The following is a 23,923-nucleotide window of genomic DNA, read 5'->3' on the forward strand; positions in this document are numbered from 1 at the left end:
CTAGAACAAAAAATTTCACAATTCATATGGAAACACAAAAGACCCTGAACAGCCAAAGCAGTCTTGATGAAAGAAGACTGGAGCTGGAGGAATCAACCTTCCTGACTTCAGATTATACTACAAAGCTACAGTCATCAAGACAGTATGGTACTGACACAAAAACAGAAATACAGACCAATGGAACAAGATAGAAAACCCAGAGATAAACCCATGTACCTATGGGAACCTTATTTTTGACAAAGGAGGCAAGAATATACAATGGGGCAAAGACAGTCTGTTCAACAAATGGTGCTGGGAAAACTGGACAGCTACCTGTAAAAGAATGAAATTAGAACACTTCCTAACACCATACACAAAGATAAACTCAAAATGGATGAAAGACCTAAATGTAAGACCAGAAACTATAAAACTCTTAGAGGATAACATAGGCAGAACATTCAATGATATAAATCAAAGCAAGATCCTCTGTGACCCACCTTCTAGAATAACAGAAATAAAAACAAAAGTAAGCAAGTGGGACCTGATTAAACTTAAAAGCTTTTGCACAGCAAAGGAAAGCACATAAGCAAGGTGAAAAGACAGCCCTCAGAATGGGAGAAAATAATAGCAAATGAAATAACTGACAAAGGATTAATTTCCAAAATATACAAGCAGCTCATACAACTCAATGCTAGAAAAACAAACAACCCAATCAAAAAGTGGGAAAAAAACTTAGACAGACATTTCTCCAAAGAAGACATACAGATGGTTAACAAATACATGAAAAGATACTCAACATCGCTCATTAGTAGAGAAATGCAAATCAAAACTACAATGAGATATCACCTAACCCCAGTCAGAATGGCCCTCATCAAGAAGTCTACAAACAGTAAATGCTGGAGAGTGTGTGGAGAAAAGGGAATGCTCTTGCACTGTTGGTGGGAATGTAAATTGATACAGCCACTATGGAAGACGGTATGGAGATTCCTTAAAAAACTAGGAATAAAACCACCATATGACCCAGCAATCCCACTCCTAGGCATACACCCTGAGGAAACCAAAATTGAAAGAGACACATGTATCCCATTGTTCACATGCCTTGCTTTGTGTTCCTTGTCATGATTTGTCTTTCATCTTTATACCAACTCTTTGTCTCTTGGAGCTGTATTTTGAGCATTTTATTCTTTCAGCTTTATCTTTTTTTCAAATTGGAGTATAATTGCTTTACAGTGTTGTGTTAGTTCCTGCTGACAACAAAGTGAATCAGCTATACATATGCTCACATCTTCTCCCTCAGGAACCTTCCTCCCACTTCCTACCCTAGACCTCTAGGTCATCACAGAGCACTGAGCTGAGCTCCCTGTGCTGTACAGCAGCTTCCTACTAGCCAAGCACTCAACTAACCAACCCACCAGTATTCTTTTTGTATACATATTTCACTTGTCTGGGGTAATATTTTATTAATATTTAAATATTATTTAAATGGTTGTTTCAATATTTAAATAATATTTAAATTTAATAACATTTAAACAATCAAATATTTAAATACTATCAATTAATAATAGTGTTAATAAGATAACTAGCATGAGTATGTTTGGAAATAAGAACAACTTATTGGCAGGAACAGAAATGTGAGAGGCTCCATGGCTAGTCAGACCTCATAGCATCAGTTCTAAGGTTCAGGAGCAAAGAGTTTTGTTTCTGCAGCAGGATGTTATAGAGGTTGATTGAGAGAATCGTAGATATAACAGGAATTATACTGTCCTTGGGAAGACAGCATAGCCATGCTGACAACAATGAAATGGTGTGACTGTGCTGAAATTCAAACCCAGGTCTGCTGCCTCCAAGCTCAGTGGTTGAGTTCGGTTTTCTCCTGTATCCATAGCTCTTCACACCATTATTTCCCTGTTATATATCCTACTCTAGCAAAAACAAACACTGGATTCAAGAAGACTTATTTGGATCCCAGCCAAGGGCGTTTATTAAAATGATGTATGAAGAGGACCTCATTTATAGTGCTGTTTTACCCACGCAGCTTTGTGTTATGTAGAAGTGAGTGTGTTTCTAGGCAATTCTAAAATAGATATCACACTTTAAAAGATTCGTACATATCTTGTACTTCTTTGGTGATGGGAGGGCATGGTTTAGATTTAAATACCAACGGAATTGTCTTCTTACTTTTTAAAGATTATTCAGTGGATTTCTGAGAACATCTCTGCCTGCCATTCATTTGACCTCATTCAGGAATTTATAATTGGTAGGTGTTTCTGATGGTGCATGTTAAATTGAATCCATGATTCTTTTGCTTAAGGGAAAGCGGTAAATTGATAAGGCCTCAATATGTCAAAATGTTGGATAGGAGCATTTTATTTTTAAACTCTATTGTAGTCAGCAGCTAATTCTCTTGTGGTTTTGCAAGAAGCTGTGACTCTTTGGAGACTGATGGAATATAAGACATGATCTTGATTCTATAACCTTGTTAGTGATTTTTTTTTCCAGTAAAAAGTAATGCTCAGCATTGTGTTGGCTGGTTCTGTGTGAAGTGATATAATGTCATTTGGACAGATGTAAATGTCAAATAATTTTTGAAATTGTTCTCAATGTAAAAAGTAGAACCTGAACATTTTAATCAGCAGACAGAACCATGATGATTAGCCTTTTGAGAATGAAGAATAAGGCAATGAAAACTTTTGTTGGTTTGCTTGTTTTGGTGAATTACAAAGTCTACTGCCTGTTCTTCATATTAAAACATGTCTCCCCCTCCCCAAACTTACTCAGCTTCTTCATATTGGAGCATTTATCCAGAGACAAGTAACATGGATAAACTTTTGCCGTATTCCTCACTGCTCACTTGGGATACAGTAAGTTAACACTTTATATATTCCTTGTGTAATTAAAATTGATTCACAGTGGGTCAGTTGTAGGATATCCTTGTCTCAGTAACCAAGGCCGTGATTTCATTTCTATTTTGACTCATAAGAATCTGAAAGTGAAAGTGAAAGTCACTCAGATCAGATCAGATCAGATCAGATCAGTTGCTCAGTTGTGTCCGACTCTTTGCGACCCCATGAATCGCAGCACGCCAGGCCTCCCTGTCCATCACCAACTCCCGGAGTTCACTGAGACTCACGTCCATCGAGTCAGTGATGCCATCCAGCCATCTCATCCTCTGTCGTCCCCTTCTCCTCCTGCCCCCAATCCCTCCCAGCATCAGGGTCTTTTCCAGTGAATCAACCCTTTGCATGAGGTGGCCAGTCGTGTCCAACTCTTTGCGACCCCATGAACTATACAGTTCATGGAATTCTCCAGGCCAGAATACTGGAGTGGGTAGCCATTCCCTTCTGCAGGGGCTCTTCCCAATCCAGGGATCGAACCTCATTGCAGGTGGATTCTTTACCAGCTGAGCCACAAGGGAAGCCCAGGAATACTGGAGTGGGTAGCCTACCCCTTCTCCAGCGGATCTTCCCAACCCAAGAATCAAACTGGGGTCTCCTGCATTGCAGGCAGATTCTTTACCAACTGAGCTATCAGGGAAGCCCCCATAAGGATCTGAATTGGGGATTTCTGGCAGAAGAAAGACAGTGAATCGTTACTGTTGGCCAAATGTATTTAACATAAAACTCTAGAATTGAAGGAGAAGATACAGTGTATGTGTTACCCTTCCTACTACCAAGCAGAATGAAGCTTCTATCATCTTCAAATTGTTTTAGTTTTTAAAGATTTTTTTAGCAGTGGAAGTATATGAAAATAATCTTAGGATTTTATAAATGAGCAGCGGCTGGACCACTGCTGTTACTCAGAGCCATTCTATTTACTTAGTAGATTAGCACCTTCATAAGCTTTTCCCCCAGCCTTAGGAAGAAAAGCTGTGATAACTCTAGAGTGTCAAGATCAGTTAAAGTCAGTAATCTTAAGCAAATTCACCCCATTCATCGTTTTCTTCCTGTAGGTCCAGACTCCCTTCCTTTTAGTTGGGAAGAAGTGTTACAGGAGAAAACATTGTTCATTTTCTCTTGAATGTGGTTCAATAAACTGAACTTTGTTGGATCAGAAGTGAAAACCACGTACAGGCTGCCCCTGAAAAAGGTTCTGCCTCTCCTCCTTACATGTTTAGATGTTAAAACTACTGTGTGCTTACTCTTGAGGCAGAGGTTTGTATCAACAAGGCATTTAGAAAAATAAATTTATTTCAGGAGACACCAGAAAATAAGTACTAGGATAAACTGTAACACTTCCCATTTTGTTTTAAAACTATCTAAATTTAATCCTTTAAAAAGGCCTTTCAGATGTGTTTGATTTTTAATTTTTTTGGTGGTGGCCCTGTCCTGCAGCATGTAGGACCCTCGTTCCCCTCACCAGGGATCGAAGCTGTGCCCTGTGCCATGGAAGCATAGAGTCTTAACCGCTAGGGAAGACTTAATCACGTCTTCCAGCCAGGGAAGTCCCATGTTTGATTAATTGCTAAATTTTTGACATTCACAATGGAAGAGTTTTCCCAAAGGCCCTTTCTTCTTGTCTCTCACTTAGAGTTGTTAAACTTTCATGCCTCGCTGTGAAGTTATAAGGGAAGATCTGAGCTTGTTTCTTCTCCAGGTCCTCACTGTTTGAAGAACAAGGGTTCTTCAAACGTGCAGACTGTGTGGTAAGGTGGCAGGAAGTTTGCAGGTTAACCCCCACCTCCACCCTAGCCAGAAGCAGGAAATGTACATTTCAGCTTCCTCCCCTCACCACCAATGCTGGCTGTCACTATCTGTGTTCAGTGTCTGGGAGACTAAACAGGCCCTCTAGTTCCCAGGGTTGAGAATATGTTAGTTGGTTGTTGTGTGACTGTCACCCTGACAGACAGTTCTTCACATTTGTGTTTCTCCTTTTTTGTGGGACAGAGGAACTTTGTGGACATACAGAGTGACATCAGGAAGTCCTATGAGAAATACAATATGAAAAATATGAAAAAACCCAGTTAAACCACTGCACAGAGCTTATTTTAGGGTTTACCACGTTGCTTTAAAGTTCTTGTGGTTAGAGTATGTTACCTTAAAGGTCTCTCCTAGTTCTGAAATTCTATGATCCTATGATTTGATTTTAGCATTGATATAAATCATTTACTGTTCTCTAATCTGCCTATGCTCTTAATGCTATACCCTTAATAAATACCTGCCACAATAGAAAATTTTAATTCATACTTCTATTACTACATCTTTTTTTTTCAAGAAGCACATTATTTTATTTACAGTCCCATTGTTTTATATGTACATTTATGGGCTGTCCAAAAGCACTTCTTTTTTTAAGCAATCCTGGAAATTTTAAATACTCTAAGCGGCTCCTGAAGATCAAGTTGTCAAATTCCTCATCAAGGACAGCCTTAGGTCATCTTCACGTTTCCAGATAGTTAAGTATTCAGTTGGGAGCAGTCTATGCTTCCAGTGTCCATCTTTCACCTGCGAGGATGGTGATACTCATTTCCGCCAAATTCTGCACCATGACATAGTTATCAAGATCTACACCTGAAATGGCACTCTCTCGTTGACCTGATTTCACACCACGACATGGTCGGCATTACATGCTGTTGCACGGTGAAGGCTTTCCCTTTCACACGCACAAAATCCCCTCATTAGAAATTCCCTGACACACAGTCAATGAACTCAAAAGCCCCAACCCCCATCGCCCCGTCTCCTGGCATGGAAAAGCAGACTCAGGGCCGCTTGGAGCCTCCAGAGGTCTCAACAACGTGCCGGAGGCCAAAGCAGGCCGCTGCCCTCCACACGTTCAGGTGCCGGGAGCTGAACTGGCTGGCTCGGTTGCGGCAGCAGCCTTCCAAGACTCAGGGAGGCCATAGGGTCCTGCCTGGCGCCCGGGCCCTCAGAGGGCTGGCTGCTGGACGACCCGAGCCATCCGAACCTCTAGCAAAGGAACATCCCCACCGAAAGCCGAGGCCAGGAAGCTACTACATACTTGTATTACTATATGGAAATAGATTATTTCTGTAAGTAGCTGAATTGGATTTTTTAAGATACTAGAAAATATTGTGCTCTTACTCATAGATAATCCTGAATTATGCTTTGCAGACAATGAGGCCTGTTGTGCCTATTTTAAGATGCTATTTATAGCCTAAAACTGTAGTGAAATTTCTGTTCCTGAGTAGTGATAAGTGAAGCACATATAGATTCTTAAAACAGGCTTTCTCCTGTCAAGTGAAGATCTCAGTTGCTTGAATGTTCTGGAGGTTTATTTCTCCATCCCTGTGATGCTATTTTTCTCAGGAATATTGTATGTCAATGAAACTCAGGACATTTGAGTTCTAAACAAATACCAGATTTTATTTCTATTTTCCCATATATCATCTACTTTTTTTTTAGGAAGTGAAAGAGGAATTGACTAGTTGAGAGACTAATAACAACAAGGAACCACTCTTTTCAAAATAAGTGGCAATTTTGGCAGTTTATCTTTTTGTTTAAATTTCTGTTGTAATGCTCATGAGTTAGAAGAATGTTATTATTTGGATTTCCTGATATGAATTGCCTCTTGCACATTTGCCATGGTGATTGTGCTGTATAAATCTTTATGGAGATCTCTTATTTCTGAAATTATGTTGGAGGATGAAGTGCAGAACAGTTTTCCACTGAAGTCAAAAAAGAATCTCATTAGTGAGATGGGGATCAACTATAATATATTTAAATGAAGGGGAAGAGGGAGAAAGGAGTAAAAAAAAAAAAAGTGTCCACCTTATCATCATACTTGATGGTGCAAATGTAATTTGCCTCCTTTGTTCTTAAATGGAAATGTATAAATAATACATTATTCTGTTTCTTTATAGTAGTCTTATTCTTTCCTTTAGTGATACTGTCAACTATCATAATTGTAACTTTACAGAATATTTCCTTCCTGAGGTAAGAGATAGGTTGTGTTCACTAGTATTTATAAACCCCAAGGTTTATTTAAAGTAGAGGTTAGCAAACTGGGAGCTGCCCTCAGCTTCTGTGTGCACAGAAAACACTTCCTGCAGGCTCAGGCTGGTGGTAGTTGATAGTTCAGCAGTTGTGTGTGTGTTTCCCCCTCCACAGGAAATTCCTGGAATAACCCTTGTGACAGAAGAGATTCCGTTGCCTCTTATGAAGGTAAGTGCTTACAGAGAGACAAAAGCCCAGGCCTGCATGGCTTCCTTGCTGCCTCCACAGTCACCTGCCCCAAACGTCATGGCGGTTCCAGAGGGATTGTAAACTATTGGGGGAGGGTGGGGTGACGGGTAAGGCTGGTTGTCTAGGCAGTCCTTTGTATGTGGTAGTCTCTAAGGATGGTATCAGGGCAACTCTTAGGAGTGCTCTTTAAAGAGGGAGGTTTTCTGAAGACAGAGAATATGAAGCATGTAGAAGTCATACTTTCCACTGTGCTTGAAGCCGGTCCACGCTGGAGGAAGTCCTGTAAATTTTCTCTAGAGGACCCGAGAGCTGTGTTTTTTTTTTTTTTTTCACTTCATTTACTTTGTCACCCCCTCAACACACACACACACACACACACACACACACACACACACCACAGAATCTTAAAACCATTAAGTAACCTGGGCTGGGATTATCTAGTTTCCTTCTGGTTCTGAGAACGGGCTTTCTGCTTCTTAAGAGTGGCCTGTTTGGGCTGTCTCTGTGGTCTCAGAGCACCTTCTTCCTGCCCGCCAAGTGACAGCGTTAGTGTCTCTCTACAGGCTGGTGGTTTCACAGGAGTTTCTAAGACAATGGGGAGGGTGGGGTAAGGTGGGTGAGTAGAAAAGAATGTGTATGTAGTTAAAAACTGGGGAGTATTTTAGCACAGTTTCCTTGAAGCTCCTTTGTTGTTTTTGGCACTGCCTCCTGTTAATTATAGCTTGCTGTGTGCTGGGAAATCTCAACTTTTGGCAGCAGGCAGCCCAGTGTGCCTCTTGGTATTTACATTTGATTCTTTTGATTCCATGAAGAGCAGGCCAGGCCCAGGAAGCTGGGGGGAAGCTGTGGGTGTTTGAGGTCATGCTGATGCCCTGGGGGTGAGAGAGGGCCGACTGGGGCAAGTTTAGCGGTTCTTGGTTTTGGCCTTCAAGCATCCTTTAAGTGGAGATGGATGAGAGAGGTTTCTAGGCAGCAATGTGGGACAACTTTGAAGTTCTACCAAAGCAGGAAAATGATGCAAAAGAAAGGTTTGATTAACAGCGTAAAAGATTCTTATTAAGAACCTCCATCTTCTCATTTTCTTGTTTTTGCTTTTATCACAAGTTCAACAAATCCAGAATGTGTTTAATGGACACACAATAAACCAGTGAAGGAATTTTTAGAAGAGAGCAACGTCACCCACAGTTCTTTAATTTCTAGCATAACTGTCTGTTTGCCCCATTTCCTCCTGGTCTTTGTCATAGGTGAGCATATTTTGCCTAGTAGTACTGGCCATCTAGTGATATTTAATAAAGATTATGAATTACAGTATATCACGCACATCTTCATGTTGGTACATAAACTTCATAATTTTCATAATTATGATTTCTAATGACTCCATAGGTTTCCACTGTGTTGCTGTGTTTTAGTTTACTTAATCATTCTTCCATTTTGAGACATTTAGTTTGTCTCTAGCCCCCACTGAAAAAATTATTTTTGCTATTAAAAATAATTTGGCAATGAATACTTTTATGTAGGTTTTTTTGGGGGGGTGTGTGTGTGTGTGCGTGTGTTATTTATTTATTCCTCTAAGGTTAAATGCCCAGGAGTATTACTGAGTGAAAGGCCATGATAATTTTTAGAGCCTTTGATTTTTATTGCCAAACTCATATTCAAAAAATGTTGTGATAATTTACAGTATTATAAGGGATTTATGAGTTTATCAGTTTTACTATAACCTTACCAACATTGTGTATTTTCACTTAAAAAATTAAGTATAAAACACTGATGGGAAGGCTCTCAAGATTTTTACGCATCGATTTGTTCTAAGAATACAATTTGTCTTTGCTTGGGAACAAGCTAGCTTATTTTTGCACTCTCTAACTTTGTGTGTGTGTGTGTGTGTGTGTGTGCACATGTATAAAATTATTTTTTTATGTAGTTCATTTATTTCCTTCTGTTATTCACTTTGCCTTTTCCTCCCTTTTTTCTACTCTCCCCTAATTGTCTTTAGCATTTGGCTCTGCAGAGAGTTATTTCCCATTAACTGTTGCCAAACATGCTTGGGAGTTCTTCTGAGATGCTACATGTTTTCATATACGAGTCAGAAGTATTACATAGGACAAGTTTGAGCTGTAGATCTCTTCACTGTCCTTTCCATGCAAACAGGATTCATCAGGGAAGCCATAGGAATGTCAAGGGATTTTCCCTTGGACTCAGGAGAAGATGGTACTGGGTTTGGTTTGGCCAGCTCCTGCCCCTCTCCCCCACCCCCATAACTTATCAAATCTTTCAGTTCACAAGACTCTTGGCCCTCACAACTCTCATTTGTTTCTCCATCTCTGCTTGCATAATACCTCTCACTATAAGCAGCTGCCTGTGACCTACTTCTACCGCAGGTCCCAGCCCAATTATATTGCAATGGATCTTGTAGTAGCATATCCCCACTACTTTTCTTCCCTCCCTGGCCCGTTATGTGACTATTCTTGCAGCTTCCCTGATGGGAGTTAGCTCTGAGCACCCTTAACCTGAATCACAAGTTACCTTTCGGAGGTGTGCTTGCTGCTGGATTTTCCATGAGGCCCAAGGGACCCCTGTCTGCTCTGAGCACGCTTGCTTCCATTCTGCTTGTAAGATGACTGCCCTGATAAGGAGTCTGGAGAAGGAAGGACAAAACGAAACTAGACGAGCACTTTCCGCCTGGTCTTCATGCAAGTAATTTTAGTGTGAAGTGGAGTACTTTATAAATGTTTAATATATGGCCATCGAATTTAATTGGTTTATACCAGTTTATCATCTGAAAGACAAAAGGTTTCCTTTATAGAATGGTTTCCAAAAGAATTTTTTTAAATGAAACAGAAAGTATATTAAAACAAGATCTGCACCTTAAAATCTTAAAAGGAATGTCATCGAGAATGGCCTGCCTAAGAATGATTTAATCCCTTCCACAGGAAGTCATGTAAGAATTAAAAAAAAAAAAAAGTAGAAACAATAGCTTACTTGAATATCAAGAATGGAGAAATGGAGTATTTTTATTAAAGTATTTTTAAGCCAGACATCTTTAGTTTCATTTTATACAGTAAGGAAGGCTTTAATTTAACCATTTGTGTTGTGACTATTAACTATCTGACCCAGAGACTGGGAAGGAGAAGGACTTCAAGCCCTTTCCCAGTTATGGCCACTCCAAGTGAGGGGGCTGCTGCAATGCCCATCAGGGGTCTGGATGCCCCTGAGCAATTGGAGAAAGAGTGGTTTTCACTTGATTATGCTTGTTCTCTTAAACACTTAAAAAGTGTTTAAAAAATACTGTTGTAATTGGGCAAAGCATGAACATAATTAAGCTTTTAGTGAGGCACAAAAGACACCTTTTTCCTTGCCCCTTCCAGTGCAGATGGCCACCATCACTTGAAGAAAAGGTTTCTTAGCAATTCACAGTGTTGAATCGTAACAACTTACAGTTTTTAAAAATGAGAATTGTTGCTTTGACAACTGTGTAGCATTACCAAAAATGTCAATTGGTTATGAGTGAGATATTGACTTTCCAAAGTTTAGTTTGTACATATGCGATCTTGTGATATAACTAGAAATATATATTTCATCTTCTTCCATGATTCCTGGCACAGAGCTCCTAAAATCTTTGTGATTTCCTAAGTGATAAGAACTATAGGGAGATCTTTTGTTCCTGAAATAGCTCCAGAGCACAAAGGTGAAAAGAAGGTCTTATTATTCCTAACAAGCCCCTTTCAGCCACACCTGAGTTTGTCAATGAAGTTACTTTTGGAAAGCACCTAAGGGCGGAGCTGGTTGCCAGTAGAACCGACCATGTGATTAGAGGGTTGGCCCTTTCAGCCCTCTATCAACACCACCTTCCAAGGCTAGAGTGGCTAGAGATAGAGTTCAGCACTGATGGCCAATGGTTTAATCAATTGTGCCTGTGTGATGGAGCCTTCATAAAGAACCCTGGTTGAAAGGTTTCAGAGATTTAATGGGTTGGATGAATATATGGAGGTGCAGGGGTGGGGGTGGTGCACCTGAAGAGGACATGAAGCTCAGAGCCCATTCCTGCCCTATGCATCGCTTCAGTCTGGTTATTACTGAGTTGTATCCATTTATAATCAACTGGCATATAGGCAGTAAACTGTATTCCTGAGTTCAGAACCACTGTAACATATTATAGAACCCATGAAGGGGGCGCTGGGAACGTCAGATTGATACACAGTTGGTCAGAATCACAGGTAGCAACCTAGACTTGAGATTAGCATTTGAAAAGGGGGCAGCCATGTGGGACTGAGTCCTCAACCTGTGGGGTCTGAGATTGTCTCCAGATACTTGTAGGACACCTTGCTGGCACTGGAGAATTGATGAATGTGGAGGAAAAAACCCACACATTTGGTGACCAGAAATGAAGAATTTTGTGAATAGACTGTTGGAGAGAAAAAACACAAGTTATTCCTATATAGTGTATTTTTAGAGGCAGAGAATTATGGCAAGTTCAGTTAAGATTGTAGAAACATAATTTTATAATGGTCCAAAGAAACACTACTTGTTAGAGACAGCGCACCAGGCTGGAAAATTTATTCTTGTCATTATCTGTAGAGATGGGAGTACCTTCAGTTTACTTCCCAGATATTGAAATTGAAGAACAGACCTGATCAAGGATTCCTATTTTTCTTCCTCTTCTGCCAGTCATTCGACTGTGCTGTTTTTGTTCATAGTTGGGTTGAGAAGATAATGTTTAATTCTTAAGGTTGACAGTAGAAAACTATCTTAGCATGGGCTTTCTTAAGATACATGTTGATCGTGAGATGTAATAGTTTAGAGCCATATTTAGGAAATTACATTAAAAATTACATTCTATTAAAAATGAGTACTACCCAGCTGGGAAGAGAAGAGAGATATTTTTACTAAATGTTGGGAAGAAGGAGAAAGTCCACTTGTAAATTGGAGAATTTGCACATACAGCATGTGGTCTTCCTAGCAGGAAGCCTCAGGAGTTAAAGTCACTGTCCTCTGTATGGATGGCCCTGCTTAGAGCATCTTGGCCTAGTAACGTACCTTGCTAGCTTTATGGACACATAGATGTTTCTAGTTTATTCTGTTTGTACTGGAAGTAGTGGGCCACTGTGTTTCTCTGGGCTGCAAGTAAAAGCTGATACTGAGATAGTATCCACTGAAGAGACAAGTTTGATGCTTTACCTCTACTAGTTGAGCCCTGGCATGAAGGATGAGGTTGGCTTCCTCTTCTGTTAAAGAAGATGCTGGTTAATCAGCAGATGTAGGATCAAAGCCAGAGGGCCTTTAAGAATCGAGAGGCAGATATTTTTTTCCTGGCAGTAATTTGCAGATGAGCCAATAAGTACCACAGTGTTTTTGTTTTTTTTTTCCTTTCTTGGTACTTCTTTTTTAAAGAGAAAAAAATCAAATTTATTTCCCACATAAATGGGAAACAGTCTGTTAATATAACCCTTTAGTCCTTTTTTTCAATTAATATTAGTTTTGGTGGGCTACATTTGGTTAATTATTTCATGTCATCCTAAAAGTCAAATTAAGATTATTTCTCAAGAAGAGACTTGAAATAATTCTCCTTCCTTTAAAATCAAAATGTAAAACTGTCCCTTGTATAGGGAAATGCTCCTGGGTTATTCCTTAAGGATCTGACGGCTTCTAACACCAGAGTCTCCCAGAAGTAGCTAAACTCATGGGTATGATAAAGCATTTTTGTGTATTTGAAAGCATTATAAGCTCTTTTCAAGAAGCTGGCAATGTGCTTCTTAGATTGTTGTGGCTTTTCCTTTCCTGTTGTCCCTGATGAATATGGTGCTTAGTACTCAGCTAGTGCCGTAAATGCTGGCTGACAGAGAGGAGTGTCCTTCTGTGCTCCCAGGCTAGCTGGTAGGGTGTGATTGTGTAGCTCCCACGCCCTCTTCCCCCCATACTGTGTAACAACAGCTAGCATTTTACCTTGGTGCTTCTTTTACTCTCTGGGTCAAGGAATGTGCTGGTGTTACGTTGGCATTTGAAGATTCTTTGAAGGTTAGATTGAACCTCCTCTCTAACCCTATCTCCTGTTATGTCACAACATAATTGCAAGTCTTCAGGCAGGTGGTTCTTCATCAGCCTTTAAGCCAGAGATGTAGATGAAAACCTTCGAGAGTGGGTAAGAGACTGACATGACCTGGATGTGCTCAAGCATGTTCTCAGCCCAAGCTGAATAGTAGACATGCCTGGGAAATGTCTAAAACTCACAAGGCCCAGGTCACAGCCCACACCAGTAGGAGTCTAGGGAATGGGACCCAGGTGGTTACTGAGGTTGGCAGTCATACCCTAGGGGCAGATATCTTCACTGCAGAGATTGAAGTGCCGTGGGGTTTTCTCTACTTTTTCTAAAGCTCTGTCTATGGTCTGAATCTTGGCTCATTTCCTAGGAGCTGCACCTGGAACATTCTCTCTTCACCCTTCACTTATGTATCCATTTTCATCTTCTGGGTCTTATCTATTTCCAAGACTTCCAAATGGGCTTCCCTCGTAGCTCAGCTGGTAAAGAATTCACCTGCAGTTCAGGAGACCCCTGTTCGATTCCTGGGTCGGGAAGATCCCCTGGAGAAGGGATAGGTTACCCACTCCAGTATTCTTGGGCTTCCCTGGTGGCTCAGACGGTAAAGAATCCACCTAGAATGTGGGAGACCTGGGTTTGATACTGGGTTGGGAAGATCCCCTGGAGGAGGGAATAGCAACCCACTCCAGTATTCTTGCCTGGAGAATCCCCATGGACAGAGGAGCCTAGCAGGCTACAGTCCATGGGATTGCAAAGAGTTGGATATGACTGAGTGACTAAGCACAGACTTCCAAATAGCCCTCCCAATTTATAATGATCTTCGTGAATTTTCATAGCTTAAAAAATTGCATCCTTATCTAGTAGATACCAAGTAGTGACATATGCCATTAACTGTTTGCACTCTTTCAATATCTATATCATAACATCCAGCCCAGTGACCTCTTTCAATGACCTACACATATCAAATAGACCTACAAATATTAAAATATTTCTGGGGCTTTGGGCTACCCTTATTTAAATGTAAGTTATTATTTTAAAACTTAATGTTTCCTTCTACCTCAGTAGTTTTAAACTATTTTAAGCTATGGATTCCTTTGAAACGGATATAAACTGTAGACCTTCGTCCCAGAAAAGTGCTCATAAGAACACATACTCTGTTTTACATACAATCATTAGACTCTGGAGCGCCTCTGAAGCATGTCCTTGGACTTGTTTTATCTGCTTATTCTCAACTAAGACAAGGCTACATGGAAAGGGACTTTTTTAATGGGGTGAGGGTGAGAGGAAGGTAGTTTGGGAGAGATCTTTTCTTGGGAGCCACAGTGTGAGTATGAAAATAGGGTCTTCTGACAGAAGGATGCCTTTGGCCTGAGGGGAAGAGGGACTCGCACAGGTAGGACATCATCATTCCTTCCTCCCCTGTCTCATCCTGGGCAAGGTTGAGTGCACCGAGCCGTGGGACTCCAATGCAAAGCAGACAGAACCAAATGCATAACTGACCACTAGATGTCACCACAACACCAGCTAATTTGCTGGCTTTGGGCACTAGTTGCCAGAACCGAGATGTAGAATAGCTTCAGCAAGAAAAGCTGCAGCGACTTCCTGTCAGGGTCCTAATTCTGTCAATTGTCTACGGGGTTTGCTTTCATTATTGTTCTTTCAGTATAAGGGAGACAAAAAGGTGGACAAAGATGTATTCACTGTCAGTGTATGGACAAGGAAACAAAAGATAAAACAGACAGGTCAGATGGAGAGTGGGACCTGACTCCAGGTTTCCGATTTCCTCTGGAAATAACATTTTCTTGGACATAGCTCTTCCTGTCTCTGTGAAAATGGGTGTTGGCTGGATAAGCCTTTCAAGCTTCTAAAATAGCAAGTTCGTTTTGTTATGTAACTCACTTTCCTGATACCGGTATCCATTTTAAGCCACTTGTGACTGTGCTTTCAATAAGAATTTGGGTGATGTGACTGAGAGACTTCCCTTTCACTTTTCACTTTCATGCATTGGAGAAGGAAATGGCAACCCACTCCAGTGTTCTTGCCTGGAGAGTCCCAGGGACGGGGGAGCCTGGTGGGCTGCCGTCTATGGGGTCACACAGAGTCGGACACGACTGAAGTGACTTAGCAGCAGCAGCAGCAGCTATTACTTAACAAAGGGCATTTTCCTTGATGGGGCATTTTTTTTAAGTTCTCTTTTTTTTTTACCCCTTGTAATACAGCCAAGTCTGTTCCCTCTGTAAACATTAAGCTCACTTTGTTTCTTGGCCACACATTGCACCCTTGATCCCAGTCAAATCTTTTATAAATGCATATATTTCATGAATCTGTCTTCATTAATTTGCCAAAACAATTTTTTGTCAGGATATCCTTTAACATTAAAAATGTATTACTATAGCATTTTATTTTAAAATGAACATAATGAATATTTTTTGCTTCGGGCTAGTACAGTGATATCAATATGTCAAAAACCTAGAGGGAGATGGTTGCCCGATAATTCCATTTTGAAATAGTTGACAACTGAGTGTGAAAGGAGTGCGCTTCACCTATCTGATTCTTGAGTTTTGAAAAAGACCCTTTGAAAGTAAATAAACTTAACTGGAAAGTAAACCTATGCTTCCGTGTGCTCCAAATCTTGTGACCATTCTGTCAATGAACATGACAGTGTTGATATAACCTGAGTCAGAATGGGTCTCTGGGGAGGAAATGACTTGATGTGTTCAAAGCAGGCTTCCCTGCTTAGCCTTCACCCAGGGGGAGTCACACTGGCTTAGGGAACTGAGCAGCTCTCTCTGTGTAAAAGGGGCTCGAAAAGAAAGGGAGGGAGGCAAGCCTCTTTGAGTCTGTTTTAGAATTCCTGTTGGGACAAGACTGCCATCCCTTGTGGGAAGTATCTGCTCAGAAATGCTGCCTCCTGAGAGCTTTGTAGCAAGGCCTGCAGGGGCCGTGCTGTGTAGTTCAGGCCACAGGACCTGCTTCTCGAGCCCACTGATGTTTTTGTCTCTTACAGGTGCATAGCTTTAAGGGCTACTGGGAAAAACTGAACTCCAACCTGGAATATGTTAAGTACTCCAAGCCACACTTACACTATAACAACAGCGTGGTCAGGAGAGAGTGGCACAACCTGATCTCAGAAGAGGTATGTGTGGGTTCCTGAAAGGAGAGCAAGAAGCCCAGCAGAGTAGGTTAGGTGAGGCCCTTAGGTGATAAAGCTGGCTTAGGTCCAGCACTCGCCGCTGTTGCCAGGCACTGTTCATAAGTGCTGCTGATCCCCAGTAGGCAGACCAAGCTGCTTCTGTGATCTCTTTCTCTTCAAGAGGAAATTAAAGTGCAAAGAGGTTAAGGGACACACACAACACATTCATAGTAGAAGTGGTGGGATTCACATTCGAGTCTCAGATGTGTTCTTGCATTACTTACATACACACTGAGGAAACCAGAAGGGAAAGAGACACGTGTACCCCAATGTTCATCGCAGCACTGTTTATAATAGCCAGGACATGGAAGCAACCTAGATGTCCATCAGCAGATGAATGGATAAGAAAGCTGTGGTACATATATACAATGGAGTATTACTCAGCCATTAAAAAGAATTCATTTGAATCAGTTCTAATGAAGTGGATGAAACTGGAGCCTATTATACAGAGTGAAGTAAGCCAGAAGGAAAAACACCAATACAGTATACTAACACATATATATGGAATTTAGAAAGATGATAACAATAACCCTGTGTACGAGACAGCAAAAGAAACACTGATGTATGGAACAGTCTTATGGACTCTGTGGGAGAGGGAGAGGGTGGGAAGATTTGGGAGAATGGCATTGAAACATGTAAAATATCATGTATGAAACGAGATGCCAGTCCAGGTTCAATGCACGATAGTGGATGCTTGGGGCTAGTGCACTGGGACGACCTAGAAGGATGGTATGGGGAGGGAGGAGGGAGGAGGGTTCAGGATGGGGAGCACATGTATACCTGTGATGGATTCATTTTGATATTTGGCAAAACTAATACAATTATGTAAAGTTTAAAAATAAAATAAAATAAAAAAAAAATCTATAAGTTCCCAAATTTGTGGTTGCTAGGAGTTAAGGAGGGCTCCCCTGATGGCTTAGTGGTAAAGAATCCACCTGCCAGTGCAGGAGACGTGGGTTTGATCCCTTGATGGGAAAGATCCCCTGGAGGAGGAAATGGCAACCCACTCCAGTATTCTTGCCTGGGAAATCCCATAGACAGAGGAGCCTGGCTGGCTACAGTCCATAGAGTGACAAAGAGTCGGACACGACTGATCAACTGAGCACAGACAGATGGGTTAGGAATGGTTGAAAGCAAAAGAATGAATATGACCCCTATAAAGGGGTAACACAAGGGAGATCTTGGGGGTGATGGAGCAGTTCTGTCTTGGGATTATGGTTGTACATTGTCATATGTGAATCTATACATGTGAAAAAATGACAGAACTGTGTGCTCACTGATTTGGGTATTGTACTATTGTTGTTTATATAAGATATGAACACTGGGAGAGACTGGGTGAAGAGTATGTGAGCTCTCTCTGCAGCATTGTTGGATATAGTTATAGTGTTATTGTATTGATATATAAAATATAGTTGGACTTGCAGCTCCCTGAAAACTTGTAATAGTTTCAGAATAAAAGTTTTTTAAGCCAATTTTTTAAGAATCTAGGTGTTATGATTACCTTGAAAGAAAGTCTCCTTTTTTCTGAACTCTTAACTATATTGTATTATGACCTTAATGTGAAAAATGTCACCCACAAAACCTTCACCTTCCATACCTCTGATGTATTTTCACTCCTAGAAAACAGGAAAAAGAAGGTCTACGGTGTATGTGAGAAATATTCTTGATAATGCAATAAAGTAAGTAAAATGAAGGATTATTATAGCTATAAATGGCTATCTTTTGTAATTACTTTGCTGGCTGCCTTTCAGGGAAGTAGCTTATTACTTTTGTTGTATTCTCAATGAGATGATGCTGTCAGCACCGCCCGAGCCCTGTTTTGGAGATTGGAGCTAGAGTTTCTTGTAGGAAAAGTTTATATGTTAAACCTTTTAGATTTGCATCCTGGGGATGGATGACTCAGAAGGAATAAGTGGTAATGAAAGCTCTTACTAATAGAGCACTTTAAAGGGGTACAAGTAGTGGGTTGATTTTAAATAAGAGTTAGTCGGCTGGTGAACCTGCTCTTATTTTGAAAACATGTTTTCTGAGTAGATGAGTCATCTCGGAGTGCTACAAGCATAGGCCCCATTCCAACCCCTGTTCTATTTTCTGTTCCTATTATTTCCAATAACTGAGAGCTGCAATTGTTCTAAATTACCGTCATTGTTTGCACTAAAGAGTTTTGAGATTTTATAATTGCTTAATGTGGCTTTTGCCAAGTTGATTAAAGTTTTTGAGGTTTTCAGCAGCCTGAGAACAGTCTCTGCAGTGGTTTTATGGGTTTTTAAACGACAGTATCTTTGTATGGTATTGTGGGTTTAAAAAAATTTTTTTTTATTAATGTTTCCTGTGTGAATAACGTTGGCTAATTTTTCTTATAGGGTGATTTCTAACGTAGAAGCAAAGAATTTGGGTAAGAAAAGACCTATAACAAAGTCTTCTGATTTCAGTCAGTTGTTTGTTTGTAACACCATTCTCCCACTGTGGGTTGGCAGGGAAGTCACTTCCACTAGCTCAGTGAAGGCAGCACCCTTTACTATCTTCCTGTCAGAGCGACTCCCAGTTTCTTCCATGTCTCTCTTGGCACCAGGTCCTTTGGGAACAGCTGCTGAATGTGCTTTTGCTGTAGGACTCCCTGACTGTAGGTTTTCCTCCTATTTCCCTGTAGAACTGATCTAATTAACATGCTCGCTGGGTGTACTTCCCTTGGCCTAGAGTTGTTCTCTCTCCAGCTATCTATCTGTGGGACTCTTTCACACCTCTTAAAGGTCAGCCTCACTTTTTTTTTTTTTAAGCTGTTATTTTTATGTTGTTTTATAGGCTTGGATGTTTAGTTATATGCTGGGTGACCCTAATGGAAATTATTTTATACAGTGCTTTGCTGCACATCCTGCAGCTGTGCACACAGCCCACGTGAGCAGTGAAGTCACTTAGCAGCCCTGGGGGAACAGGTCGTCCCGGCCTGAAGCCAGGGTTCTGCCACCAACCCCAGGCAGGAGCCAGGGGTTGTGAGCATGCTTGCAGGCTCCCCTTCTTGCATCACTCGGGGATTTGTAGTATGGGAAGTGTGACTGGTCTGGCTGAGGTTTCTGTGTCCTCTGTTCCCACGTCTGGTTAGAGCTCCTTCCGCTCCTGAGCTTCAGGGCTGTTTGCATCTGTTACTAGTCATTCTCTCTTGATGCACTTTAGGGAACTCGCTGCTTCCTCTCACATTCTTTGTTTGTGCTAGTTTCCTAGGAAGAAAGTCACTGTCAGAAGCGAACATTCTTTGTGAAATGCGGAACAACCATGAAAACTGCTGGGCTCTAGTTTTGAAGTTTTCATCATGAAGGTTGTGTAGGATCCAGTTAGGATTTATCCCAAGTGGTCAAGAAGCATCTGTGCCCTCCTGAAAGGAGTCCTCAGCTCCCTGACCAGGGCAATTCTACCTCTTGACCAGCACTGTGACTCAGGTTCTGGCAGAGGAAGATGGGGCATGAAGGTGCTCTAGGAGATCTTCCTAGAGACAGCGTTTGCCTGCCCCTCCAGTCCTGTTGGCACAGTGCAAATCATGGTGGATAAAGTGCCATTTGGTTTAACCTTACACGCCACTTTTCCATCTCAGTCTAACTACATTTTCAGTCCTATAATGTGCCAGTTATTATTTGCCTCAGTAATTGACTGCGGTGACTGGTCCCCTCACCTCAGTAATTCTATAAACTACAAGTTGGAGTCAGAAAGAAGGGAGTCACGTGATCCTTCCACTCAGTCCCTGTTCCTGGGTTTGCCACTCCTTAGGTTAAGAGAGGACCTGAGTTGTTTAGTCTCCTGTGAAGCAGAGGATCTCAGTGACAAGTCTCCACATTGAAGAGAAATTGAAGCCAGAGGGTATTGGTGTTGGCAATGTGTTCCTTGTGTTCTCTCTCTCTTTCAGTCTGCGCCTCTCTCTGTTTCACAGTGCTCCCTGCGTATTACCTGAGTGATAAGTTGCAGTGTGTAGGGCAAGGTCACACTGAAAGAGAAGTTTTCATCCCGTCAGGAAAGTGTTATAATTTCCCCAATGACTCAGAGAAGGGAAGCCCAGACTGAGGCCTCTTCCTTCTGGTCATTTCCTAAAAACACCCTGCTTGACTATCGCTCTGTTTAATTTCAGAGCCAAGATTAACACCCCTCTTCCAGGAGGAAGACACCCACCAGCAGCTGCTTATCGGGCTGGTAAGTAGGACGTTTGGTGCTGGCAAACAGTGAGCTCCAAGGAAAGGGGAGAGGACTAGATTGTATTTCTCATTCTGATCTTGTTTTTCATCCATTCTGTCCACATATGGTTGTTGCCATCCACCCACTGTAGGCCCTGTGTGTTCAGTAATAAGGAACACATACATAATTTCTGCCCTCTTGGTATTTGTAGTCTTGTGAGAGAAACACAAATTAATCAGTCACCCCAATAAATGTATAATTATAATGCATCATAGAGAAATGTATAGCACTGAGAGTATTTAAAACAGGAAAGACCAGCATCTCTGTGGCCTTTGTATTTGGGTTTAAAATACAAAGGAATAAAGTATTCTTTCTCAAGAGGTCTTACCGGTAGGAAGACCAAAGATGTAAATCAAAATAAATTAATTGAAGAGCAGAATTGGCAAATAAATCCAAAATCTTAAAAACAACAACAACAACAAACAACTAGTTAAACATCTAAATCTGAAAAACATCTTTAACTGAAAAACTAGTTTTAAAAAAAATTTAATAAAATATTTTTAATGCTGTGCAGGCTTAGGAATGGGATAATCTATTACCTTAGATAAGGCTAGTTTAAAAATATGAGAAAAATATGTGTAAATACATAGCCATACACTTAAAAATTCTAGTTAAACAATGTTTCCTTGGCAAATAGAAATTACAAACTTGAGCCAAGGAGAAATAGAAAACTTGAACGTATAATAACCATAAAATAATTTGGAAAAAATGTCAAAGATTATCTCTAAAAAAGGCCCCAAGTTATCTAACAAGTTAGTTCTTTCAAAGTTTTAAAGACCAGATTATTCTCATATTATGTAAAGTATTTCTGAAGAAAGATGGGAAGCTTTTTACTCACTTTAAAAAGCATGATCTTTAAACCAGAATCTGACAGTGACCACTTTTACTTGTGAATATAGATCCCACAGGCTTAATTAAAATACTTTCCAATACTTTGTTTGAAAATACAACTTGGCCACATGGGCTTATTTCCAGGAAGGCTTAATATTAGAAAATATATTAATGTAGTTCATCATATCACTGAGTCCAAGAGGCAAAAATGATTCTATGGGTGCTAAAATTTGATGAAAGTATAATTCCACTCTTGGAATTTTAAACAAAGTTTAGTCTAATCCTAGTAGCGAACGTCCTTCTTAATCTCACTTTGGAGGCATTCCTATGAAAATCAGAAAGAAGCTAGGTATACTTGCTATTGTCACTAAAATTTTACATTATTCTAAAAATTCTAGCCAATGAAAGAAGAAACAAGAGTAAAAGAAGATGGTATAATTGTCTAATGAAACAACAAAATAATCAACTGGGAAAATGGAAAGTAATAAAATTAAAAAATAAAGAATAAAAATAATGTGAGTTAGTAAGCTGACAATGCTATATTTATTTTCATTTTATTAGAATTAACCAGTTAGAACAGATAATGAAAAACAGTGTATAATTTCCAAATCTTTAGCATCTAGCTTTAATGAAATTACAAACAAAAAGCCAATGAAATTTCTCTGACAATTGACTGAGTGACTCACTTAACAAAATAAGAAAGAGTGGGACCGACATTATGAGATATCTAAATGTGCTTTTGATCTGCAATAATTGGAAAAATATGGCACTAACACAAAGATATGAAATTCTGATTTAATTTTGAATATTTGGTGAATGATAAATGAAATATTTAAAAATCAATGTGAAAAGAAATTATTTTTAGTCAGATCAATCAGTGGTTGACTATTTTGAAAAGTCAATTAAATTCAATTTTTCCCACCCCAAATACCACTTTATACCATAGAAATATCAGATTAAGGAATCTAATATAAAAATTAGTATAATGTATATATTATTTAAATAAAATTAATATATAAATATAAAAAATTAAACTGTGAAATAATTTGAATAAAATAAGTAGACAAATAATACTGAGAAAGCTTTTCAAGTGTATTATTGAATATAAACATATTGTAGAAGATTGATTGAAATCTTGAAACAGAACAACAATAAGGCAAGCAATAATATTTAGAAAAAAATATTTGCCACATAATGTGATAAAAGGATAACATTTGGCATATAAATAAAGCTTATAAATCAGTAAGAAAACAACATACCAGAAGGGAAATGGACAAAAACTGTTACCAATGAATTTTCAAAAGTTAGTTTAGGCTGAAAATATCTCGAGTTGGGGCAGAGAAAGAAAAACAATACTTAACATTGCTATAACCAAATGACAAACAGAATAAGTATTTGTTTGTTGTTTTTGCCTATCAAATTGACAAAAATTAAAAATTATATTAGGAAGGGTCATAGTATGGGGGATTTGACAGTCTCATCCAATGGAATTTGAAATTAGTATTAATATAATCTCAGTAGAAGGCATTTCAGTAATGTCTCTGTTAAGTCTAAGTACAGGACCCAAGAAATTCCATTTCTAGGAATTTAGCCTGACAAAATAATCAAGGATATGACAAACAACCCTTGTATACAAAGTTTTTGGTGGTATTATTAATAGTAATAAATATTCCATATGTATAAGAAGGGAATAAACAGTTCAATTATAGTATTTTTTCATAAAATTGGTTACTGTACAACTATTACAACTAGTGTGATAAAGAATATTTAATGACAAACTATTAAATAAAAAAGCAGATTGTAAAATATTAGAATGACTATACACCCTGGAAAAAAGGAAAGTAAAAAACCAAAATGTTAATATAAATGGTAGGATTATGAGCAATGTAAGTTTTCATCTATATGATTATTATAGAAAAATTAAAATGGGAAGAATATGCATCATATTTCATGCAGAAAAAAATAATGTTTTTTTTTTAAAAGCTTTATCATTTAATACATGCAGGAGACTGAAATAATATACCACTCTGTCTTGGCCCAGGATGCCATGGGCTTAGTTTTGCCCAGGGTGTCTATTATAAATCTGCTTAGATATTAATAGAAGATACATATATACATGTGTGTGTGTTGTTAGTTGTACAATTCCCATGTTGTTTATTGGTACAAAGGTTTCTCTAGCCAAGAGGGTCTGTTGCTGAGCAAGGCATTTAGACAAAAGAGACAAGAAAAGGAAGAAGGGAAGAGAAAAGCTAGGAATGCTACACTAATTGGGGAGCCCCAGGGATGGTCCTAACAGTGCGACTATAGAAACAAGCCCATTTGGAGGCACTAGAATAAATTTTTCCATACCTTTGCATGTCAGGGAACTGCATGGAATGTATAAGCCATTGCACAGAGGGAGGTACCTAGGGCATTTCCTTTTTATTCCAGCCTCTGTCCTTCCAAACATCCAAACCCTGTTCCTTCCCGTTAGCATAGACTTTCCATGTTTAGAGTTGCTCCTGTTAGTTCTCCAGAGCCAGGAGCAGGAGA

At 39.7% G+C, this 23,923-nt stretch overlaps 1 protein-coding gene across 4 annotated transcripts in view; it reads left to right on the forward strand.

Annotated features, from left to right (window-relative positions):
* The window catches only part of GSAP (gamma-secretase activating protein), a 101,105-nt gene that overhangs the window by 58,108 nt on the left and 19,074 nt on the right, over positions 1–23,923 (forward strand). For 3 of the 4 annotated variants that reach the window (NM_001193061.1, XM_059885738.1, XM_059885739.1), the window contains 7 exons: positions 2,167–2,236; positions 2,758–2,840; positions 7,041–7,094; positions 16,157–16,285; positions 17,963–18,021; positions 18,706–18,737; positions 20,457–20,518. In NM_001193061.1, the coding sequence (NP_001179990.1) occupies positions 2,167–2,236; positions 2,758–2,840; positions 7,041–7,094; positions 16,157–16,285; positions 17,963–18,021; positions 18,706–18,737; positions 20,457–20,518 (489 nt within the window). The remainder of the gene's footprint in view (positions 1–2,166; positions 2,237–2,757; positions 2,841–7,040; positions 7,095–16,156; positions 16,286–17,962; positions 18,022–18,705; positions 18,738–20,456; positions 20,519–23,923) is intronic. The other variant, XM_024990898.2, reaches the window with a different exon arrangement.

Source organism: Bos taurus, chromosome 4, assembly GCF_002263795.3.
Source record: "Bos taurus isolate L1 Dominette 01449 registration number 42190680 breed Hereford chromosome 4, ARS-UCD2.0, whole genome shotgun sequence".
Taxonomy (NCBI): Eukaryota; Metazoa; Chordata; class Mammalia; order Artiodactyla; family Bovidae; genus Bos; species Bos taurus.